The sequence below is a fragment of the Strongylocentrotus purpuratus genome, unplaced genomic scaffold (assembly GCF_000002235.5).
Source record: "Strongylocentrotus purpuratus isolate Spur 01 unplaced genomic scaffold, Spur_5.0 spur5_scaffold_20, whole genome shotgun sequence".
Lineage (NCBI taxonomy): Eukaryota > Metazoa > Echinodermata > Echinoidea > Camarodonta > Strongylocentrotidae > Strongylocentrotus > Strongylocentrotus purpuratus.
In genome coordinates, this window is record NW_022145606.1 from 25,906,076 (window position 1) to 25,927,808 (window position 21,733).

The window sequence follows — 21,733 nt, forward strand, 5'->3', positions numbered from 1 at the left end:
TCTTTGTCAGGGTCAAAATAATTCTAAATCTCATATTGTGTAGGTTTGATCGTCTGAAATGTGATCATATTGTAGGTAGGTAGGTAGATATTTAGCTTTAAACAAATTTAACAAATTGAACTTGAAACCTTCAGATAGATTCCTGAATATTTCTTAAAGGTAATACAAAGTTTTGGCAAGGGGTCATGAATTTAGTTAAAATGAACATATAGAAAGCATATGCGATCCTACAATATTCAGTGATCGTTGTCGCGGTTGAAATCGAGTCTAAAGTTATGAAATTGTAAATAATACACGCTTTATGTTTGTAGCTCCCTCTCAAGGTCAAAATAGTAATTAAGCCATAAAACAATGCTTCTTGACTAAAATCGACCGATTAGCTATTCCCGTTAGGAAATTATATATCACAACTACATATTCTGAGATTGTCATGGTCGCAGCTACTGTTGTACGGCCGTAGGCGCTATTTGAAATTTATCAAAATTTACCGGGAGCACCGGAAAATTTTTGTAGTCCATTTTTCTCGAAAGCAGAAGTGTTTTAGGGGCTGAATTTTCTAGTGCTTATAATACATCCACAGGGGCATCCAAATATATCAAAATTGTAAAGAATCAGTATCCACCCAATTTCCCAAATTTCCCAAAACTTTGTATTTCCTTTAATTTTATCGTCTTCTTTTTCTTCTTCTTTCTCTTTCCTCTTCTACTTCTTATTCTGTCTTACTTTTCATCTTCCCGCGATTCTACTACAATTCTTCTTTTTTCCCCCCTATGTGTTCATATTCTCCTTTTTAATACAATTGATTGTGATATGGATTGATCGACTGTAATTTAAACCAAGTTAAATGGCAAACTAGCAACCAATCGATAACTTTAATATCTCTGTTGGCGGGGCCCTGCAATGAAATCGAATGACCCTAACCTGTATCCTGCCGTTATGTTGTCCAATAAATCCAGTCCCTTGCTGCCATGTATTGGGGTTCTCAGATCCCCTCTCCAAGAATATCTGATCCCCGTCTAGGAGATAGGCCCTCAATTCCAGTAGCTCCAGGTCACTACTCATGTAGTAATAGAAGCTGACCTGACATCGTGACCCGGTCGGCCCTATGTCAGGGGTCACGAAGGAGTTGTAACCGAAGATGTTTTGTAGGTACCAGCCTGTCTCTGCAGATAACGAAAATAAGTGGAAATTAACAAAATAAGCGTGCAAAAGTAAAAACAAACAAACAACTCTTAACCATTAGTGATTAGCTACTTAGTTCAAATGATCTTTAGAGGTTTGAGTGTCGAGGTAAATGAGTCAGGCACCTTCCAGAAGCCTCACCTGAGAACGCATCACCTTCAAAAGGCAAAAACTCCTCAAGGTGCAAAATATAAATTAATTGATCTTTAAAGGTTTTCACGGTGTCGTAGATGAGTGAGGACAACTTTAACGGTTATGTGTAGTCCTTAAAACGACTGGGGTTTTCTTTCCTGGAGAGACGTGTTAGTTCTTAAACGAACTGTGGTATATTTATTTCGCTGTTGTAGTTCTGACTGGAAATCTAAGATCTTTGGAAGAAAGAGATGGCATTTCTACTATGATATTTTTCCAGACTAACGTTTACAAAATGAGACAGCTCACAAATTCTGTTGCATTTTTACCAGAACTAAAAATGGAATAGTTCTTACCGAGAGGATCATTGAAGTGATCACGGTCCAACGAGTCTCCTCCCGATCCTGCTTGAGTCCGCTGCCATCCAAAGTTATCTCCCCGACAGAAATCATTATCAAACTCACAATTCCCTGCAAATCACAATAAGTTCATAAGTAGTATTAACGTGGTAATCATGGGTGGCAAACCTTACGTAATACCTATTGATCAGGGGGTATGAATGAATAGATCATCCCCACTGAACAATAGGTATCAATTACAGATCGACACCCATGGTGGTAATACATATTAGCGAAGACGCAAGACATGTTGTATATTTTTGGATAAAACTGCATCTTGTGCAATCATATTAGTCGTTAGATATTAATTAAGAAACACATTAAAAATTACGAAATCAGTGTGTATATATCTAATGTCATTACCTGTAGAAAAAGATTATTTACTAATATTCAGCTTTGCCTACCAATAATTTGTTGTCTTTCAAAACAATACATCATTACAGGTACCTACAGTGTGTTTGTTGTATTTTTCATAGCTGATAAGTGAAAGAAGATTGATATTTTTGTCTTCATAAATTCAAAGTCTTCCTTTGTGTTATCCATTGTCAAAATGAAAATGAGAATAATGTTAAATGTTTGGAGTGCAATCCATGAATTTGATAATTAGTTAATATTTAATATACAAATTAAAATGTTGGCAAGAAAGACTTTGAATTGCGTTAACACATGGAAAGAGTTGACTAAAAAAGAACAACAACTTACCACAAATTGTTTCATCAGCGCCGTTCGGGCACTGCTTGATAAAATCGCACACTTGACTTTGTTGTACACAGGTCCCTTCACCGCAGCTGAAGTCTCCAGGGGCGGGGCAGGCGGGCGGTGTCGTGGGGATCGGGGGTGTCGTACCCCCTGGGAGGGAGGTCTGAGTCGAAAGAGCGCAGTTCAAGAAGCTGATATCGTCGATGGCGATGGTCGCACTCTGTCCGTCGCCGACCACGGCTTCGATGACAACCTACATGATAATATTTTGTTATTTTGTTGTATCCGTTAATCTACCGATGTTCAGTGCTCTTATTTGTACCCCTAATATTTCGTTATCTTATTGTTATCTTGTAACTGTTATCTTTCCTTTTCCTTGTGGTTTTCAGGTAATTATCGCCAATCATTAAGAAAGAAAAAGGTTTCACAGTAGATAAGGATCTCATTAATACCAGAGATTTGTGTTTCTCCTTGACTTACCTCTTGTAGTTTCCCACTGTTTTTAACAGTTGACAGCTATGATGTACTAAAAACATTCGTCGTCATGTTCACAAATACTGTGACGCAATCGAATATTTTACCAAAATACTTAGTTTGAAATATTTGCAACTTATATTTAAAAGTTGGGGCAACTCTATGAACAGGGTCAGAGGCCAATACATTCTCTTTTACGTATTTAGCCCCATTCTCGTGAAGCTGTCTAAACGCCATCAACGACAGCTTCAGCATGACGAAGAATGCTGTACTCACTATTTAAAAGGTATTACAAGGAAGTTTTCAACTAACAACAAAGACCATGAGCCCACACACCTGGTAATCAGACGTTGTAACGATGGACTCCGTGAAGAATGTGAAACTATCAATGGCGTAGTTACTAATGGTTCTTATCAGGGTGAGTGGGCCCCCTACGGTGTAGCGGGTATAGATGTTGAATACCCCCACGTCAGGCCCGAATGCTGAATAGAAGAACCGCATCTGGTGGACAAAATTAATGAGGTGGATTACAAGATTTTGTTTTTAATTGTCTGGTAATTGTTCTTTCTCAGTTGAAATGGATTAGTCCATTGAAGTTTGCAATTTTTCTTTCGAAAGTATATCAAAACAATTGAGGCTAAGGAATCACTTAAGTAAAATGGTTAAAGTGCAATAAAAATAACAGTTATCGTATAATATGTGCTATATGATCATTTCGGCAAGGTAGACACAAAATAAGTTGCGGAAAAGGAGAAAAAAAGGAAAATTAGCAGAAGGAGAAGAAGAGGTAGAGAAGAAGAAGGAGCAGAAGGAAAAGAGGAAGAGAAGAATAAGAAGAGGAATGAGGAAAATAACAACAAGAAGAAGGAAAAGAAGAAGAATTTGATTCGATTTATTTATTTTCCGAATTCACACACACAAACAAATATATTATATTCAGAACATTTACAACATCATTTAAATAGACTTTTAAAACAAACATAATATACAATGTAAACGAGAAAAGAAGAAAACAATAATGAAGTCAGAAGGACACCCAGTTCAGTCAAGCCACGAAGACTAAACTGTTCTTCCATGGGGTCCAAAATGAATGAAAAGAACAAGAGAAAACGGATGACGACAAACAAGATAAACTCACAGAGCAAGTAGTGATCAACCCCGTCGCCTCAAACACCGGGGACACGACCCTCGCTACATCGCCCCTCTGTCTACCAATACTATCAGCCAAGAGGTAAAACCCGCCTTTGTTATTCGTAGTATGATCTCGGGTAGGGGCGTACGACTGGTCACGGGCTAGCGCGGCTGTTGTACGAGTCCAGCTGAAGTCTCCAGACAGAGTTGAGAAGGAGCAGAGGTCAGTCTCGAAATCACATCGGCTGGTGAAGGACGTGGAGTCTAAAGAGGAAATAAATAACGGACGAATGTTACCCCTACTGTTTCGTTGTATATCAATGTGTAAGACACATGTGCCTTGATTAATCATTAGTATAAACAATTATGCTTTATACAGAATGTTGCCTTAACGCGGTCATGTCAGTGTATCTGCACCTCAGGTGAGGTTTTGATGTTGATGCCACAACATAGTCTAAGTTTGTTGACCTGAAATGATTTTTGACCTTAACTTAGTGACCTGAAATTCTACTCCCATAATTGGGGATATTTGATAACCCCTTTATATTAGTCTAAGTTTCATTGAATAAGTACTTATGCTTTAAAAAACTTAGCCTCAGGTTAAGATTTTGATGATAATGCCACAATACAGTCCAAGATTATTGACCGGAAATGACCTTTGACCTTGACTCTGTGACCTGAAATTCTACTCACATTATGAGAGATACTTGATAACCCCTTTAGTTCAAGTTTCATTGAATAAGAACTTATACTTTCAAAATTATATTAAACATTCAAAAACTTATGTTGATGCCGCCGCGGCCGTCACCGGAAAAGCAGCGCCTATATATCGCTTTTGCTATAATTATGCAGGCGAGACAAAAGTTTTACTTTTATTACCATTTCAAATGTCATCGATATTATTGATATCATTATTACTCTTGAAAACAACGATATCTGTGTACGAACCGCATTGAAGCTCATCAGAATAATCTCCGCAGTCGTCATCGAAATCGCAAAGAAACTCGAGCTTGATGCAGGCTCTGTTGGAGCATCTGAACTCATCGATCTCGCACGATGTCTCGGGTCGAGGTAGCGAGCAGCTACTGAAGAAGACGTCGTCGATGGCGATGATGCCGGGGTTGCTGAGGTCGGGTAGGGCTAGAAAGTTGATCTACACGAGGTTCAAAGGTAATGAAAGCATACGTATACTATGACGTCACGATCTAAGCATAAATATTAACTTAAAGCAAAGTTTTTTTGTTGAGACAAATATCTGTTAAATAGCGGAAATGCATGTTTCCCACTAGTTATCATAATAAAATTATTTGAATTATCGGTTTCTGCTAACACATGTCCCTCCATCTACAAAGTGCGATTATTTAATTGTGACATTAAATACTAATGCAATTATTCAATGTCTCACTTGACTTTTATGCAAATTTTAATTTGAACAAATTCATCGGAAAGACTAATAATACATTGGAAATAAATTGGCGTAAAGAGGGGTACCCGATACAACCTCTTTTATAATATTTTTAAAAACTATGCTATATATTACTAATTGCTTGAACCGAGTTTATATTACAATAACATTTAGAATTTAGAGGACATTAGGCAAAGTACTAAAACAAAAGTTCCTCATGAATTGAAGTAAAAACTAGACTTTAATTCGTCACTTTGACGAATTAGGTGATACGTATGCTAATGGTTTACATAATAAAGAATGCATTATACGATATCATATTATTTTATGAAATGCTTCATCCATTAAGATCTATCCATATGTCAAGTTTAAATTGTGTCCCCTTGATCATTATAGATGTAGGGAAGATAGATTGAAAAAATATGACCATTGACCCTGCGCAGTAACCAGTTACACCTTTGATTCTAATTTATATCACGAAGAACACATTTTGACGATTTTATCTTATTCAAAGAAATGAAAATGTAATTGATAAATGATTATCATCATTATGATATTGATGATCATGATAATCATGATGAAGATCATGATCATGAGCGGGATCCTGACATCTTATTGAAAAAATGAGGGGTGATTTAGATAGCACATAGCACAAAATCCAAGCAGAAATAACAGCGATATTGCTCGCAAAAGACAGGAATGTAGAATCCAGATTTGAGAAAAAATTATCTCCCACAGGGATTACACGCAAAAAGTAATGGATTAAGTGAAAAAAGGGAAACACTAAAGTAAATAGGGTTGTTTATTACATTATTTGAGATTCTACGTGTTTAAATAATCAAAGGAGATGGTACAGTGAAAGGTCAAAAGGAAAAAAAAAGGTGGAGAAAAAATTGTTGGAGACACCCGGACTCGAACCCGGGATCTCAAGGTCGGAAGTCAAGTGCGTTACCGATATACCAAAACATTTCTCATAGCGATTACACGTAAACGAAAATGGAATTCTAAAATCCCACTTTGCAAGTAAAATATGAGCATGATCCCGGCATATGATCGAAAAATGAAGTCACATTGGAGATAGCTCATTGTCTCAGCTACAACATATCCGAAGCTCACGGAAAACAAAGTTAAAAAAACGGAGATGTTGCTCGCGAAAGACGGAAATGTAGAATGCAGTTTTGAGAAATAGTCATGTCCCATAGACAATACACGCAAAATTTGAAAAATTGACATGCCTCCTTTAATTGCAAAAATACGCCATGATACCTTTGTCAAACTGGACAATTATGTACACTGCATTTGTAGAAAATTGTCTCAGCTAGAACATATCAAAATTTGAAAGAAAAAAAAGCAATATTTACAGAGATACAATCAATTTTCCAAAAATATGCATCCGTCATAATATGCAAATTTAAATTTCGAGTTCGGAGGCCATTATGATGACATTATGAGTTAATTGAGAGTCAAATGAGACATGAAATCATATTTCCATTTCATAATCTATCCACATATGAAAGAATATTGGGAGTTTCTATCTATTCTGAAGAGTTACAATGAATTTTGTATAGGCATTTTTTTGCCCATGTATTGTGGATAAAGATCACGCAAATCCGCGCGTGCTGTCAACTTTGACGGACGCTCATTGCGTTATTAAAAGGTGAACAAATTATCAAAATGCTTGGAAAAATGTACAAAATACGATGACGGAGAAAATATTGGGATTCTATGTTGCAAAATGCTAGTACGCGCAAAAAACGCGCGCGCATGCGCGTGAGCGAGATTTTTTGTCAAATGCTCTATATGGCCTTAAACGTATGCAAAAAAATTTTGGGATGATTTAGAGCATTTTAAATTTTTAAGCGCGCGTAAACGCGCGCACCTACGCGTACGCGCATTTTTACGCGCATATATTGTCCTCAAATTGACCGGGCGGATATTGACTTTGATCATGACAAATATGAATGAGAAATGGCTTTCCGTTATGAAGATATGATCATAAGTTGATTTTAACAAAATGGCGTCTAGATGACGTCACGATAATTTTGAGTCTTTGAAAAGTCACGCAGTTCTAAGTTAGACTAAGATCTATCATCATTGAAAGTTTCATGGCAATGGCTTTATTCAGTCTTGAGATATCCTGCGAACAAAATCGAGGAAGAATAATAATAAATAACTAGACTTTAATTCGTCACTTAGACGAATTAGGTGATACGTATGATATTGGTTTACATAACAAAGAATGCATTACACGATATCATATTATTTTATAAAATGCTCTTCCCATAATGATCTATCCATATGTCAAGTTTAAATTGTGTCGATCCCTTGATCATTATGGATATAGGGAAGATAGATTGAGACAATATATGACCATTGACTCTGTGCAGTAACCAGTTACACCTTTGACTCTAATTTACATCATGAAGAACGCATTTTGACGATTTTTATCTTATTCAAAGAAATGAAAATATAATTGATGAATAAGAGCTTATGCCTGAATAATTAAAAATGTATAGTGTATGACGTCACGATGTCCCGGCGTAAATGAAAAGTGTGAGAATACATTAGCGATCATTTTGAGTTGTCGACGTGAGATTCACTAGTTGCTTGAAAATAAAATCTTTAAATATCGGATGGATATATACTGTCACTGTATAAAGAATGTGGATTAGAGGGATATTGATCCGTCAGTCTTTCTTGAAGGCTTGTCAATTAAAGGAATACAAAGATTTGAATGTATTTCGCTCAAGAAATTACATACAGCATTGCCAGTAAATTTCACGGGATCAATGTTAAAATCTCCCATTATATAAACCTGTTTATGTTCAGTATGTGTTTTTTGTAAAACATTTTCAACGACAGGGAAATTGCTTTCAATAAACAGTGATTCATAGTTGTATGATGGGTATAATATACATATATCATTGCGTATTTCATATTCAAAATTGTCAGCGACCAATAGACCAACACCTCCACTCTTTTGTACTTGGCGATTAAATTGTATAAATGAATGACCGGATACATTGAATAATAGTGGCGTACTATCATTAACCCAAGTTTCTATACATAAGTACAGATGAAATTGGATAAAGCATTACAATGTATGTTTAAACTACGCGAATTAAAATGTAAAATACTAAAAAATGATAGTTAATGTTACTGAATTCAGTCGTAAAATCCTCATCAATATAATATTTACAGTTCAGAAACCTACTGAAATGAAACTCATATTCTTTTTCGGATAAATAGTTTAAATCATTGATATCAGTATAAGTATCTGTAGTATTACTACCAAATATTGAATGAAGTTCGTCATTATTCAAGTCTTGAATAGGAAATGAACAATGAGAACAGAGTGGGTTATTAATGTAGCCGAATGCTCATGTTCTCTATAACGCTCATTTTATGTATTTTATTACCAGAGAAAAAAAGATGTCAGTCAGTCACTCAATAGTGTCTGAGAGTACAGTCTAGAAAGTAAAAGGGTTTCCTTACATAATTTCAATACGAGGACACTGCTAACGTTTAAGTTTCACAAATAGGACATACGTGACATATTCATCATTTCAACATTCAACTGAAAATTGTGATATGATCTCATCATCTGATCAAAAAACTAAAAGCACCGTTTTTATAGCCCATGGTCTCAGCTATAACATACCCCAATTTGGGAGAAAACAGAGCACACATAAGATAGATAGTGCTCATAGATGAATGCCATGTAGATTCATGATGTGAACGAAATTCACCTTCCATAGACATAACACGCAAATGACGAAAATTCTGACATGTGGCCTTTAATTGAATTTTGTACTATGATGACCTCATTAAAATGAAACTTAGTGAAAAGTGATCTTGTAGAGAATTGCCTTATCTACAACATATCGACATTTCAAAGAGAATCGATGAATATTGAGAGAAATACACTACATTTTCCATAAATACAATGACGTCATAATATGCAATTTTGTATTTTTGACTTCCAAGGCCATTATGATGCCGTCAAGATGTACTTAATGGCCAAATGAGATATGAAATCATACCTCCGACTCATACTCTATCTAAATATGAAAAAAAAATTGGCAATCCCTATTCATCCCAATGGACTTTTCATAGGCATGTTTTTGCCCATATATGCAATGTATTACAAAAATCGCGCGTACGGACGGTTATCTTGAACGGACGCTCATTCCGTTTTTAATAGTGATAAAGAGCTAAACATGGTATCAAATTTTCCGGAAAAATATGAGGAATATTCGGTCAAGAGCTTTTGCGGAGAAATTATTTTTCGTTCGGCCGTGACGAACGAAAACGTGCAAAAATGCGTGTTTTGCGTGATTTTTTATGAAATGCTTAAAATGGCCTGAAACGTATGCAAAAAAAATTTAAGACGATTTTGAGCAATTTAAAATTTTACGCGCGCATTGACGCGCGCGCCTACGCGTACGCGCATTTTTGCGCGCATTTATTGACCTCATATTGATCCGACGGATATTGATCTTAATCTTGATAAATATGAATGTAAAATTACTTTCCGTTATGAAGATATGATCATAAGTTGATTTTTACAAAATGGCGCCTGGATGACGTCACGATGACTTTGAGTCTTTGAAAAGTCACGCAGTTCTAAGTTAGACTAAGATCTATCATCAGTGAAAGATTCATAACAATGGCTTTATTGAGTCTTGAGATATCCTGCGAACAAATTCGAGGAAGAATAATAAATAAAAAAAAAATAAATAAAAATCTTGACGAAATCAAAAGGTGATACGTTGACTTCGTTACGTATCACCTAATGATACGTATACTTTGTACGCATCACCTAATGATTCCTTCAAAATTTGCAATTTCAACTTTCGATTGAAAATTTCGATATGATCCCAACATCTGATCGAAAAACAAAGTACACCGTTTTTATAGCCCATGGTCTCAGCTATAACATACCCCAATTTGGGAGAAAACAGAGCACACATAAGATAGATAGTGCTCATAGATGAATGCCATGTAGATTCATGATGTGAACGAAATTCACCTTCCATAGACATAACACGCAAATGACGAAAATTCTGACATGTGGCCTTTAATTGAATTTTGTACTATGATGACCTCATTAAAATGAAACTTAGTGAAAAGTGATCTTGTAGAGAATTGCCTTATCTACAACATATCGACATTTCAAAGAGAATCGATGAATATTGAGAGAAATACACTACATTTTCCATAAATACAATGACGTCATAATATGCAATTTTGTATTTTTGACTTCCAAGGCCATTATGATGCCGTCAAGATGTACTTAATGGCCAAATGAGATATGAAATCATACCTCCGACTCATACTCTATCTAAATATGAAAAAAAAATTGGCAATCCCTATTCATCCCAATGGACTTTTCATAGGCATGTTTTTGCCCATATATGCAATGTATTACAAAAATCGCGCGTACGGACGGTTATCTTGAACGGACGCTCATTCCGTTTTTAATAGTGATAAAGAGCTAAACATGGTATCAAATTTTCCGGAAAAATATGAGGAATATTCGGTCAAGAGCTTTTGCGGAGAAATTATTTTTCGTTCGGCCGTGACGAACGAAAACGTGCAAAAATGCGTGTTTTGCGTGATTTTTTATGAAATGCTTAAAATGGCCTGAAACGTATGCAAAAAAAATTTAAGACGATTTTGAGCAATTTAAAATTTTACGCGCGCATTGACGCGCGCGCCTACGCGTACGCGCATTTTTGCGCGCATTTATTGACCTCATATTGATCCGACGGATATTGATCTTAATCTTGATAAATATGAATGTAAAATTACTTTCCGTTATGAAGATATGATCATAAGTTGATTTTTACAAAATGGCGCCTGGATGACGTCACGATGACTTTGAGTCTTTGAAAAGTCACGCAGTTCTAAGTTAGACTAAGATCTATCATCAGTGAAAGATTCATAACAATGGCTTTATTGAGTCTTGAGATATCCTGCGAACAAATTCGAGGAAGAATAATAAATAAAAAAAAAAATAAATAAAAATCTTGACGAAATCAAAAGGTGATACGTTGACTTCGTTACGTATCACCTAATGATACGTATACTTTGTACGCATCACCTAATGATTCCTTCAAAATTTGCAATTTCAACTTTCGATTGAAAATTTCGATATGATCCCAACATCTGATCGAAAAACAAAGTACACCGTTTTTATAGCCCATGGTCTCAGCTATAACATACCCCAATTTGGGAGAAAACAGAGCACACATAAGATAGATAGTGCTCATAGATGAATGCCATGTAGATTCATGATGTGAACGAAATTCACCTTCCATAGACATAACACGCAAATGACGAAAATTCTGACATGTGGCCTTTAATTGAATTTTGTACTATGATGACCTCATTAAAATGAAACTTAGTGAAAAGTGATCTTGTAGAGAATTGCCTTATCTACAACATATCGACATTTCAAAGAGAATCGATGAATATTGAGAGAAATACACTACATTTTCCATAAATACAATGACGTCATAATATGCAATTTTGTATTTTTGACTTCCAAGGCCATTATGATGCCGTCAAGATGTACTTAATGGCCAAATGAGATATGAAATCATACCTCCGACTCATACTCTATCTAAATATGAAAAAAAAATTGGCAATCCCTATTCATCCCAATGGACTTTTCATAGGCATGTTTTTGCCCATATATGCAATGTATTACAAAAATCGCGCGTACGGACGGTTATCTTGAACGGACGCTCATTCCGTTTTTAATAGTGATAAAGAGCTAAACATGGTATCAAATTTTCCGGAAAAATATGAGGAATATTCGGTCAAGAGCTTTTGCGGAGAAATTATTTTTCGTTCGGCCGTGACGAACGAAAACGTGCAAAAATGCGTGTTTTGCGTGATTTTTTATGAAATGCTTAAAATGGCCTGAAACGTATGCAAAAAAAATTTAAGACGATTTTGAGCAATTTAAAATTTTACGCGCGCATTGACGCGCGCGCCTACGCGTACGCGCATTTTTGCGCGCATTTATTGACCTCATATTGATCCGACGGATATTGATCTTAATCTTGATAAATATGAATGTAAAATTACTTTCCGTTATGAAGATATGATCATAAGTTGATTTTTACAAAATGGCGCCTGGATGACGTCACGATGACTTTGAGTCTTTGAAAAGTCACGCAGTTCTAAGTTAGACTAAGATCTATCATCAGTGAAAGATTCATAACAATGGCTTTATTGAGTCTTGAGATATCCTGCGAACAAATTCGAGGAAGAATAATAAATAAAAAAAAAAATAAATAAAAATCTTGACGAAATCAAAAGGTGATACGTTGACTTCGTTACGTATCACCTAATGATACGTATACTTTGTACGCATCACCTAATGATTCCTTCAAAATTTGCAATTTCAACTTTCGATTGAAAATTTCGATATGATCCCAACATCTGATCGAAAAACAAAGTACACCGTTTTTATAGCCCATGGTCTCAGCTATAACATACCCCAATTTGGGAGAAAACAGAGCACACATAAGATAGATAGTGCTCATAGATGAATGCCATGTAGATTCATGATGTGAACGAAATTCACCTTCCATAGACATAACACGCAAATGACGAAAATTCTGACATGTGGCCTTTAATTGAATTTTGTACTATGATGACCTCATTAAAATGAAACTTAGTGAAAAGTGATCTTGTAGAGAATTGCCTTATCTACAACATATCGACATTTCAAAGAGAATCGATGAATATTGAGAGAAATACACTACATTTTCCATAAATACAATGACGTCATAATATGCAATTTTGTATTTTTGACTTCCAAGGCCATTATGATGCCGTCAAGATGTACTTAATGGCCAAATGAGATATGAAATCATACCTCCGACTCATACTCTATCTAAATATGAAAAAAAAAATTGGCAATCCCTATTCATCCCAATGGACTTTTCATAGGCATGTTTTTGCCCATATATGCAATGTATTACAAAAATCGCGCGTACGGACGGTTATCTTGAACGGACGCTCATTCCGTTTTTAATAGTGATAAAGAGCTAAACATGGTATCAAATTTTCCGGAAAAATATGAGGAATATTCGGTCAAGAGCTTTTGCGGAGAAATTATTTTTCGTTCGGCCGTGACGAACGAAAACGTGCAAAAATGCGTGTTTTGCGTGATTTTTTATGAAATGCTTAAAATGGCCTGAAACGTATGCAAAAAAAATTTAAGACGATTTTGAGCAATTTAAAATTTTACGCGCGCATTGACGCGCGCGCCTACGCGTACGCGCATTTTTGCGCGCATTTATTGACCTCATATTGATCCGACGGATATTGATCTTAATCTTGATAAATATGAATGTAAAATTACTTTCCGTTATGAAGATATGATCATAAGTTGATTTTTACAAAATGGCGCCTGGATGACGTCACGATGACTTTGAGTCTTTGAAAAGTCACGCAGTTCTAAGTTAGACTAAGATCTATCATCAGTGAAAGATTCATAACAATGGCTTTATTGAGTCTTGAGATATCCTGCGAACAAATTCGAGGAAGAATAATAAATAAAAAAAAAAATAAATAAAAATCTTGACGAAATCAAAAGGTGATACGTTGACTTCGTTACGTATCACCTAATGATACGTATACTTTGTACGCATCACCTAATGATTCCTTCAAAATTTGCAATTTCAACTTTCGATTGAAAATTTCGATATGATCCCAACATCTGATCGAAAAACAAAGTACACCGTTTTTATAGCCCATGGTCTCAGCTATAACATACCCCAATTTGGGAGAAAACAGAGCACACATAAGATAGATAGTGCTCATAGATGAATGCCATGTAGATTCATGATGTGAACGAAATTCACCTTCCATAGACATAACACGCAAATGACGAAAATTCTGACATGTGGCCTTTAATTGAATTTTGTACTATGATGACCTCATTAAAATGAAACTTAGTGAAAAGTGATCTTGTAGAGAATTGCCTTATCTACAACATATCGACATTTCAAAGAGAATCGATGAATATTGAGAGAAATACACTACATTTTCCATAAATACAATGACGTCATAATATGCAATTTTGTATTTTTGACTTCCAAGGCCATTATGATGCCGTCAAGATGTACTTAATGGCCAAATGAGATATGAAATCATACCTCCGACTCATACTCTATCTAAATATGAAAAAAAAATTGGCAATCCCTATTCATCCCAATGGACTTTTCATAGGCATGTTTTTGCCCATATATGCAATGTATTACAAAAATCGCGCGTACGGACGGTTATCTTGAACGGACGCTCATTCCGTTTTTAATAGTGATAAAGAGCTAAACATGGTATCAAATTTTCCGGAAAAATATGAGGAATATTCGGTCAAGAGCTTTTGCGGAGAAATTATTTTTCGTTCGGCCGTGACGAACGAAAACGTGCAAAAATGCGTGTTTTGCGTGATTTTTTATGAAATGCTTAAAATGGCCTGAAACGTATGCAAAAAAAATTTAAGACGATTTTGAGCAATTTAAAATTTTACGCGCGCATTGACGCGCGCGCCTACGCGTACGCGCATTTTTGCGCGCATTTATTGACCTCATATTGATCCGACGGATATTGATCTTAATCTTGATAAATATGAATGTAAAATTACTTTCCGTTATGAAGATATGATCATAAGTTGATTTTTACAAAATGGCGCCTGGATGACGTCACGATGACTTTGAGTCTTTGAAAAGTCACGCAGTTCTAAGTTAGACTAAGATCTATCATCAGTGAAAGATTCATAACAATGGCTTTATTGAGTCTTGAGATATCCTGCGAACAAATTCGAGGAAGAATAATAAATAAAAAAAAAAAAAAATAAAAATCTTGACGAAATCAAAAGGTGATACGTTGACTTCGTTACGTATCACCTAATGATACGTATACTTTGTACGCATCACCTAATGATTCCTTCAAAATTTGCAATTTCAACTTTCGATTGAAAATTTCGATATGATCCCAACATCTGATCGAAAAACAAAGTACACCGTTTTTATAGCCCATGGTCTCAGCTATAACATACCCCAATTTGGGAGAAAACAGAGCACACATACGATAGATAGTGCTCATAGATGAATGCCATGTAGATTCATGATGTGAACGAAATTCACCTTCCATAGACATAACACGCAAATGACGAAAATTCTGACATGTGGCCTTTAATTGAATTTTGTACTATGATGACCTCATTAAAATGAAACTTAGTGAAAAGTGATCTTGTAGAGAATTGCCTTATCTACAACATATCGACATTTCAAAGAGAATCGATGAATATTGAGAGAAATACACTACATTTTCCATAAATACAATGACGTCATAATATGCAATTTTGTATTTTTGACTTCCAAGGCCATTATGATGCCGTCAAGATGTACTTAATGGCCAAATGAGATATGAAATCATACCTCCGACTCATACTCTATCTAAATATGAAAAAAAAATTGGCAATCCCTATTCATCCCAATGGACTTTTCATAGGCATGTTTTTGCCCATATATGCAATGTATTACAAAAATCGCGCGTACGGACGGTTATCTTGAACGGACGCTCATTCCGTTTTTAATAGTGATAAAGAGCTAAACATGGTATCAAATTTTCCGGAAAAATATGAGGAATATTCGGTCAAGAGCTTTTGCGGAGAAATTATTTTTCGTTCGGCCGTGACGAACGAAAACGTGCAAAAATGCGTGTTTTGCGTGATTTTTTATGAAATGCTTAAAATGGCCTGAAACGTATGCAAAAAAAATTTAAGACGATTTTGAGCAATTTAAAATTTTACGCGCGCATTGACGCGCGCGCCTACGCGTACGCGCATTTTTGCGCGCATTTATTGACCTCATATTGATCCGACGGATATTGATCTTAATCTTGATAAATATGAATGTAAAATTACTTTCCGTTATGAAGATATGATCATAAGTTGATTTTTACAAAATGGCGCCTGGATGACGTCACGATGACTTTGAGTCTTTGAAAAGTCACGCAGTTCTAAGTTAGACTAAGATCTATCATCAGTGAAAGATTCATAACAATGGCTTTATTGAGTCTTGAGATATCCTGCGAACAAATTCGAGGAAGAATAATAAATAAAAAAAAAAATAAATAAAAATCTTGACGAAATCAAAAGGTGATACGTTGACTTCGTTACGTATCACCTAATGATACGTATACTTTGTACGCATCACCTAATGATTCCTTCAAAATTTGCAATTTCAACTTTCGATTGAAAATTTCGATATGATCCCAACATCTGATCGAAAAACAAAGTACACCGTTTTTATAGCCCATGGTCTCAGCTATAACATACCCCAATTTGGGAGAAAACAGAGCACACATAAGATAGATAGTGCTCATAGATGAATGCCATGTAGATTCATGATGTGAACGAAATTCACCTTCCATAGACATAACACGCAAATGACGAAAATTCTGACATGTGGCCTTTAATTGAATTTTGTACTATGATGACCTCATTAAAATGAAACTTAGTGAAAAGTGATCTTGTAGAGAATTGCCTTATCTACAACATATCGACATTTCAAAGAGAATCGATGAATATTGAGAGAAATACACTACATTTTCCATAAATACAATGACGTCATAATATGCAATTTTGTATTTTTGACTTCCAAGGCCATTATGATGCCGTCAAGATGTACTTAATGGCCAAATGAGATATGAAATCATACCTCCGACTCATACTCTATCTAAATATGAAAAAAAAATTGGCAATCCCTATTCATCCCAATGGACTTTTCATAGGCATGTTTTTGCCCATATATGCAATGTATTACAAAAATCGCGCGTACGGACGGTTATCTTGAACGGACGCTCATTCCGTTTTTAATAGTGATAAAGAGCTAAACATGGTATCAAATTTTCCGGAAAAATATGAGGAATATTCGGTCAAGAGCTTTTGCGGAGAAATTATTTTTCGTTCGGCCGTGACGAACGAAAACGTGCAAAAATGCGTGTTTTGCGTGATTTTTTATGAAATGCTTAAAATGGCCTGAAACGTATGCAAAAAAAATTTAAGACGATTTTGAGCAATTTAAAATTTTACGCGCGCATTGACGCGCGCGCCTACGCGTACGCGCATTTTTGCGCGCATTTATTGACCTCATATTGATCCGACGGATATTGATCTTAATCTTGATAAATATGAATGTAAAATTACTTTCCGTTATGAAGATATGATCATAAGTTGATTTTTACAAAATGGCGCCTGGATGACGTCACGATGACTTTGAGTCTTTGAAAAGTCACGCAGTTCTAAGTTAGACTAAGATCTATCATCAGTGAAAGATTCATAACAATGGCTTTATTGAGTCTTGAGATATCCTGCGAACAAATTCGAGGAAGAATAATAAATAAAAAAAAAAATAAATAAAAATCTTGACGAAATCAAAAGGTGATACGTTGACTTCGTTACGTATCACCTAATGATACGTATACTTTGTACGCATCACCTAATGATTCCTTCAAAATTTGCAATTTCAACTTTCGATTGAAAATTTCGATATGATCCCAACATCTGATCGAAAAACAAAGTACACCGTTTTTATAGCCCATGGTCTCAGCTATAACATACCCCAATTTGGGAGAAAACAGAGCACACATAAGATAGATAGTGCTCATAGATGAATGCCATGTAGATTCATGATGTGAACGAAATTCACCTTCCATAGACATAACACGCAAATGACGAAAATTCTGACATGTGGCCTTTAATTGAATTTTGTACTATGATGACCTCATTAAAATGAAACTTAGTGAAAAGTGATCTTGTAGAGAATTGCCTTATCTACAACATATCGACATTTCAAAGAGAATCGATGAATATTGAGAGAAATACACTACATTTTCCATAAATACAATGACGTCATAATATGCAATTTTGTATTTTTGACTTCCAAGGCCATTATGATGCCGTCAAGATGTACTTAATGGCCAAATGAGATATGAAATCATACCTCCGACTCATACTCTATCTAAATATGAAAAAAAAATTGGCAATCCCTATTCATCCCAATGGACTTTTCATAGGCATGTTTTTGCCCATATATGCAATGTATTACAAAAATCGCGCGTACGGACGGTTATCTTGAACGGACGCTCATTCCGTTTTTAATAGTGATAAAGAGCTAAACATGGTATCAAATTTTCCGGAAAAATATGAGGAATATTCGGTCAAGAGCTTTTGCGGAGAAATTATTTTTCGTTCGGCCGTGACGAACGAAAACGTGCAAAAATGCGTGTTTTGCGTGATTTTTTATGAAATGCTTAAAATGGCCTGAAACGTATGCAAAAAAAATTTAAGACGATTTTGAGCAATTTAAAATTTTACGCGCGCATTGACGCGCGCGCCTACGCGTACGCGCATTTTTGCGCGCATTTATTGACCTCATATTGATCCGACGGATATTGATCTTAATCTTGATAAATATGAATGTAAAATTACTTTCCGTTATGAAGATATGATCATAAGTTGATTTTTACAAAATGGCGCCTGGATGACGTCACGATGACTTTGAGTCTTTGAAAAGTCACGCAGTTCTAAGTTAGACTAAGATCTATCATCAGTGAAAGATTCATAACAATGGCTTTATTGAGTCTTGAGATATCCTGCGAACAAATTCGAGGAAGAATAATAAATAAAAAAAAAAATAAATAAAAATCTTGACGAAATCAAAAGGTGATACGTTGACTTCGTTACGTATCACCTAATAATAAATAAATAAATAATAAAAATCTTGACGAAATCAAAAGGTGATACGTAGACTTCGTTACGTATCACCTAAAAATAAATCTGTACAAATAATCTATACACTGCACTAAATTTGATCGAAAGTGGACGTGCTTATTGAGGGAAAGGCTTAAAGTTCAATAGAAAAAAGGGCTATATAATTACCGTGTGCTGATTTTGGATGCGACCGGTATATAAAACTGCTTGCTGCCAGGCGGTTCCCCGGGCCTCTGATCGGCGATAGATAATGGTTTCTTCAGTAGGGGATGTCTTGTAAGACACCATTAGGTCACCTAATGCCAATCATGATAGATCACAAGAAAAAAAGTTAATTAGTTCGATGTTGTGTAAGCCGAATCCAACCATTAAATGGTAGACATAACAAAGTACACCAAGTCTGTAATCAGTTGCAATGTTAGCTCCAGCATATGAATTATTTCAATCTAAATATTTCTTGAAAATTTTGACCCATACAAAATACTTGTTGAATGATCTTTGTAGATGATAAGTGTTTTAGGCTAAAATGCGTCTTAAATTAAATAGATTTGTGTGCTCCTTTGCTAATATTTTCACGAACGACTGTAGCCTTGCCAGAGAGAAACACTTCACAAAATCATGTAAAAGATGTTTGTATACAATATAATGAAGTGACGGATGTGCAAACAGCTAACATCGCCGTATTTCAATATGTGAGGGGAGATAAAAATTATGAGCCCATGAAACTTACTTTGACCGCTGAGAACATAGTAGAAAGTCATAGAGCATCTTGCACTCATTTCCTGTATAAGCGGGCCCTGCAGCCTGGCATAGTCACTGGAATGCGACTGCGCTGTGTAGTCTACCACCATATAGTAACCAGACCCCGTTGTGTGGTCGTAGCTCGGGAGAGGAAGGCTTGGAGGGGGCGTGTTTGACCCACCCTGAAGTATCCATGGAAACAGACCGGCCTGGTCGTTCGTGTAACTGCACTGGTCTACTTCAAACGTGCAGGGTCCTGTGTTTTGATAACATTGACAAAGATACAAGTAGGTATTTTAATTTTTAGTAATACTAGTAGTTTATTTCCGTTATTAAAAACAAAGACCAGAAAATTGTTATTGTTATGACAGAGCTAGAAATTCAAATTTGAAAACAATTGAAAGTCGATATGAATCTAGTAATACATACATTAATATATGAACGCTATTAACATGAAATACAAATGTTTTGAAACAATCAAAATGAATGGGGAATAGGGGCAGCACCTTCTCTTTCCTTATACGCTGTTTATTTGCTCGTGGCATAAATGTGTCTTGCAAATATTATATAAAAAAGTTAATGTCTTTTTGAAAACTATTCTACACGTTTTATGTCCCTCCATTGGTAATATAAAATGATCCTTTTGAAATCATATCATTATTTGTGTTCCTTGGAATATTTATTGTGGAAAACTATTCTGAACGTGGTATGTTCCTCCATTGGTTATATAAAATGATCACTTCGAAATCATATCATTATTTGTGTTCCTTGGCATACTCAATTTCTTTAATTAAAAGTGTTCATTTGCTATGTTTTTTTATTTCAAATCTTAAGCACTAGTTCTATAAGAGTGTAAACATAATGATGGACATTGATTATTCTAGCATACCACAGTTTGCTTCATCCGAGTTGTCTTGGCAATCAGGAAACCAATCACAGACCAGGTTCCCAGGGACAGACTGAGCACCATCGCTACAGGTGAAGGGAGGCTCAGAGGTCCTACCGCTACACGCTCCATTAAACAGTATCAGATCATCTATGGCGATGTCACAAGAACCTTGGTCTGATAGGACGCCCTCTATGAGGATCTACAAAGAAATATACAACTTCCGTTTACCAATGTTCCTTTAAGGAGAATATTCTTATGATAATTATCATCTACTGCAAGGTCACAATAACCTTGGTTTCAATCCTGAACCATGATCTAAAGGAAATAGAGGAAGATGTTTCTAGTTTTGTCAGTTACAACATACAACCAAGAATGAATTAAAATCATATCACTCGGAACAGAACGAGCATCAGCGCTTCATTAATCCTCATTACCAGGTCTCTCGGGACGAACCTAAAGCCGTCGGTCCTCTCGCTGCTTACTAACAAACATTTATACTTCTTAACCACCACTACTACTACTAATTTCAAAGCAATATTGAGATTTTCTTGGCTTACCCTGTACTGAGTTGAAGTCTGGATGTCTAGTTCAGCATAGTTCCATTGGTCGGGCAGGGAGCCAGTGTAAGCCAGTAAGATTTCTGTTCTATCAGCAGTCTCCCATGCAACCTGTTAAAAAAGAATAGAATACGATCGCAAAGTTTTTCGAGAAATTAATTCAGGGCAATTTTGGTAGCCATGATCGTCATCCTTATCATACGTGCCGGCATTATGTCTTATAACATCACTACTCGACCATAACAGATTACCTATAGGCAATGTAATGCTATTGAAATGAAGTTGATATTTGGAATTATGCATTTGCTATTATGTTATAATATA

At 35.6% G+C, this 21,733-nt stretch overlaps 1 protein-coding gene across 1 annotated transcript in view; it reads right to left on the reverse strand.

The window, feature by feature from the left end:
- The window catches only part of LOC115927656 (MAM and LDL-receptor class A domain-containing protein 1-like), a 37,820-nt gene that overhangs the window by 14,070 nt on the left and 2,017 nt on the right, over window positions 1-21,733 (reverse strand). The window contains exons 4-13 of the mRNA XM_030993794.1: window positions 21,410-21,520; window positions 20,853-21,051; window positions 19,953-20,219; window positions 19,391-19,518; window positions 4,965-5,169; window positions 4,024-4,280; window positions 3,222-3,386; window positions 2,415-2,664; window positions 1,671-1,784; window positions 922-1,163 (exon numbers count right to left, since the gene is read on the reverse strand). Of these exons, the coding sequence (XP_030849654.1) occupies window positions 922-1,163; window positions 1,671-1,784; window positions 2,415-2,664; window positions 3,222-3,386; window positions 4,024-4,280; window positions 4,965-5,169; window positions 19,391-19,518; window positions 19,953-20,219; window positions 20,853-21,051; window positions 21,410-21,520 (1,938 nt within the window). The remainder of the gene's footprint in view (window positions 1-921; window positions 1,164-1,670; window positions 1,785-2,414; window positions 2,665-3,221; window positions 3,387-4,023; window positions 4,281-4,964; window positions 5,170-19,390; window positions 19,519-19,952; window positions 20,220-20,852; window positions 21,052-21,409; window positions 21,521-21,733) is intronic.